We start from the raw sequence: 3,782 nt of genomic DNA, 5'->3' as shown, positions 1-3,782 counted from the left end.
CGATGAAGCGAGCATGCAAGAAATATTTTCAGTGTATCTTGAAAGTCGATCCCAAATATCGTTCATCGAATTGTATATTGAGTTCGAGCAATCTGCAGCGGACCGAGATATTAAATTGGAAGATTACAACAGTGATAGTGAAGAAGAGTTCGAAAGTAACTACGAGGTCGTTGATCCGGGTGTAGACGAAGATCAAGCTGACGAGGCTATGGTGGCAGATGTGGCGGATGTGGCAAATGCACTAGCAAATCAGTAGCCATTTGTGGAGCCGAGTTTCATGCGATCGTTGGATTTGGAGGCCATGCATGCACCGGAGTTTCCTCAATATGTAAATGCAAGTGCGCCGTTAATTTAAATTAAGATTTGTGATAGTATGATTTGTGTGCCATTTGGGCCGGACTGGCCGGTTCGACCGGATTGGTCCGGTTTAACCAGACTGGTCTGGTTCAACTGGACTAGCCAGTTCGACCGAACCGACGAACAATATTAATACCCAATAATCTCTAATATTATTTTAATTAAACTCAAATATCTATAAATTATTATTCCACTAATTCCTAACATTATTACTATAATAAACTATTATTAATCTCTAACATTATAATTATTATTTTAACTAAAATAAAAAATTTTGGAATAGAAACTTACATAGTTAGGATGATCAAGATAATTAGCAATGTGGAGTTCTGGACGATTCACATCTTTTATTTTTCTTCTTTTAGGCATACTTTCCTGTGTGGTCCAATTTTTTCAGCTCAAACCTTCAACAATAGAGTGAACTACCGTGGTTGGGGGTGGGGTATATGGGAGAAGAGAAATGGAACAAAGTGAAAGTGAAATGGGAATGGGAAAGTGAAAGTGAAACTGGCTTAAGGGAGCTCGGGTGGTTGGGATCATTTCATCTTTGCTGCACCAACGTGCATGCGCGACACGTGGCTGGGGGCGCAAATCGGACGGTCCGATTTGTGTACTTGCCCAGCCTAAAATCGGACCGTCCGATTACTGATTCTCAAAACGGACCGTCCGATTTCTTCGATCCTAGCCGTCACACTCCGGTTATGCATCATACAGCCCCATATTGTCATACACCACTCCTCCACCAATATTAAAAATAAAAAAGTGCAGAGAGGTGTGTAGAAAACTAATAATTGAATTTATTATTGAAAGTACACCATGTTAACTAAATTTATATGAATTGGAGAATGTGACTTATTATTCACAAAGAAAATTAAATAAATGATTAAGGATGTGTTTGGAAAGTTTCAAAAAGTAATTTTTTTTGAGTTTTTAATTTATAAAAAGTAGTAGTATTAATGTCTAGTGTAATTTTCAAAATCAAATTGCAGCTTTTTAAAAAGCTATTTAGGAGTTTATAGAAAAGTTTAAAAAGATGACTTTTTTCATAATACTACTACATTTTATCACATTTCTATAAAATAAGTACTTTTAGAACTAAAAACACAAACACAAAATAACTTATTTATAAATTATTTTTAATACAACTATTTATTATTTAAACTATTTTTTCAAAAAAAATTTAATTAAGCTATTTACCTAAACTAGCCTAACGCGCCAAAGAAACAATTTTAATTCCCCAAGGCTGGGTCAGAAATCAGAATGTCATCCAAAAAAAAACAACTTGTTTATATTTATCCTTAAAGTTTATTAGCTAAAATTTCATCAAATTGAATCTCTAATTTGAACTTACATATACAATAACAATGAAAACATACAATATATCACAAAAAGATACAAATCTTTTTTCTTATTATTACATAGACAAATTCAAACATATATTTTCACAATAATAATTAACATAATCGCAATACATATTATATATATTACACTTCACAATTATATTCTTGTATACACACTTATTTAATTTCCGATCCTCACCTTAACTAATTTAATGAATAAAAATCAATAATAATTGTTGACTTTCCTGCAATTAGCACGAATTTCACCTTGTTCCCCAGTTAGTGGCTGAATATTTCCCATCTTAATCATAGAATTTGCAAAGTCTTGAAAGAAAGCTTTGGAATTATAGCTATACTCCTTAACCAATTGATCCGTGGGGCCACCATTGAAGAATTCTTGATCAGAATGAAGAAGGCCCTTCTTGTTGATCAAATCACTATAATATTGAGAATCAAATTTTGTAGCCGTACAATCCAAAGGAGCAAGATTATCATCACCTACTCCAACATCCCTAGGGCAAATGTACCTAAGAGAATTTGCAAATTTGGGATCAATGTTTGTGTCATTGTAAATATGGCCCCTATATGTAACACAACGTGCTGAACCTATGGTGTGTGCTCCATAGAGAGCCACTAGGTCCTTCTCATCTAGCCCTTGGTCTTGGAAGCTCTTCATTAGTTGGGGAAGGTCAAGAAATGGCGCCGGCAGGTTCGTGTTTGCGCCGTTAGGGTTTGCTGTGGTAGAGTCTCTTCTTCCTAGTCTTACATCCCATGTTGGACCTCCTAACTGCATATTTGAACAATTGAATTTTGATGATCGATTTTTTCAAATATAGAAATTATTAATAATTTTTATTTTTAAGACTGAAATTTAAAAAAAAAATTTATTAATTATTTATTACTCGACCAATTCAATTTGTTGGTAATTTTGACGGATTTTATCTTGAACTAATTAAGTTGAGTACAAAAACTTCAACAATAATTTTGCATGCTGATGATATTTAAAACCATGAAAAAGTGCCAAATATATTGCCTTCTCTATTGTAAATCAAACCCCAGCTAGCCAGCATATATTTATTGGATACCTCTTATAATGCTAAATAAGGTAAGTTATAGCTGTTTTTGGCTGATTTTTTTTTGTTACCAAACATTTCTGATATTTATTAAATGGAAAAGTATAGGGTATCAATATACTATCTGTCAATTTATTATCAACAATAATTAATTATTATATTTTAAACACATGTATAAAGAGACACATGCAGAAAATATATCTATAAAGATATTTTTATTAGACATAATCATAAAAAAAATATTTTTATTAGACACATCCACAAAGACACTTTCATTAAATACCGTTATAAATCAGAGTTGGCAGAAGTTGACAAAAATGTTGTTGATAACGTAGCGGGATTGTTATTAAATTGAACTTTTTAGGTCTTTTATGAACGAATTATTAAGAAAATGTATTTTAATATTTGTAAGTTGTTGCGTTCTTACATGCTGAATATAGTTCAATAAAATTTAGTATAATAAGAAAAAACTATTTGACATGAGATGTATGATTATTATGTCTATGTAAAGTTTAATAATTCTTGACTAGATCAACAAGATTATATATTAATTAAAATTAAATAACTTACTGCAACCACAGAATCTCTAGCAGCAACAGCCAAAATGTCTGCACAAGAAACAATTGGGTTTCCACAAGCTTCGTCCACTGCATGCTTGATTTCATCGACCACTTCAAATCCTCGAACAGAGTTCTTATTAGGCAATGCATTCTTTTCACTCTCAATGGTGGATGTGGGGTCCAGAAGAATTGAACCATCACAACCCTGAAATCACCATTTTAAAAAATATATATATCTTAGTAATTAATTAACTCTACGTTATACAAAATTATTAGGTCATGCACTAGACAAGAAGTGTCCAATTTACATAAATAATACACCTACATAAAGAAGAAGTATAGAGAATAATTTTTAAGTAGGTAATATTAAGCTAATCTTTTTATTATAAAATTATCTTTTCAATTTTTAAGTTTTAGAGAATTTAAAATTTAAGAGTAGGTTTTTAATTTTA

The 3,782-nt window shown here is 31.8% G+C and overlaps 1 protein-coding gene across 1 annotated transcript in view; it reads right to left on the bottom strand.

The window, feature by feature from the left end:
* The window catches only part of LOC107625855 (peroxidase P7), a 2,435-nt gene continuing 429 nt past the window's right edge, over positions 1,777-3,782 (bottom strand). The window contains exons 2-3 of the mRNA XM_016328583.2: positions 3,341-3,535; positions 1,777-2,484 (exon numbers count right to left, since the gene is read on the bottom strand). Coding sequence (XP_016184069.1) covers positions 1,921-2,484; positions 3,341-3,535 — 759 coding nt within the window. The 3' untranslated portion in view covers positions 1,777-1,920. The remainder of the gene's footprint in view (positions 2,485-3,340; positions 3,536-3,782) is intronic.

Source organism: Arachis ipaensis, chromosome B02 (assembly GCF_000816755.2).
Source record: "Arachis ipaensis cultivar K30076 chromosome B02, Araip1.1, whole genome shotgun sequence".
In the NCBI taxonomy this organism is placed as follows: Eukaryota; Viridiplantae; Streptophyta; class Magnoliopsida; order Fabales; family Fabaceae; genus Arachis; species Arachis ipaensis.
This window is presented reverse-complemented; position numbering and strand designations above follow the sequence as displayed.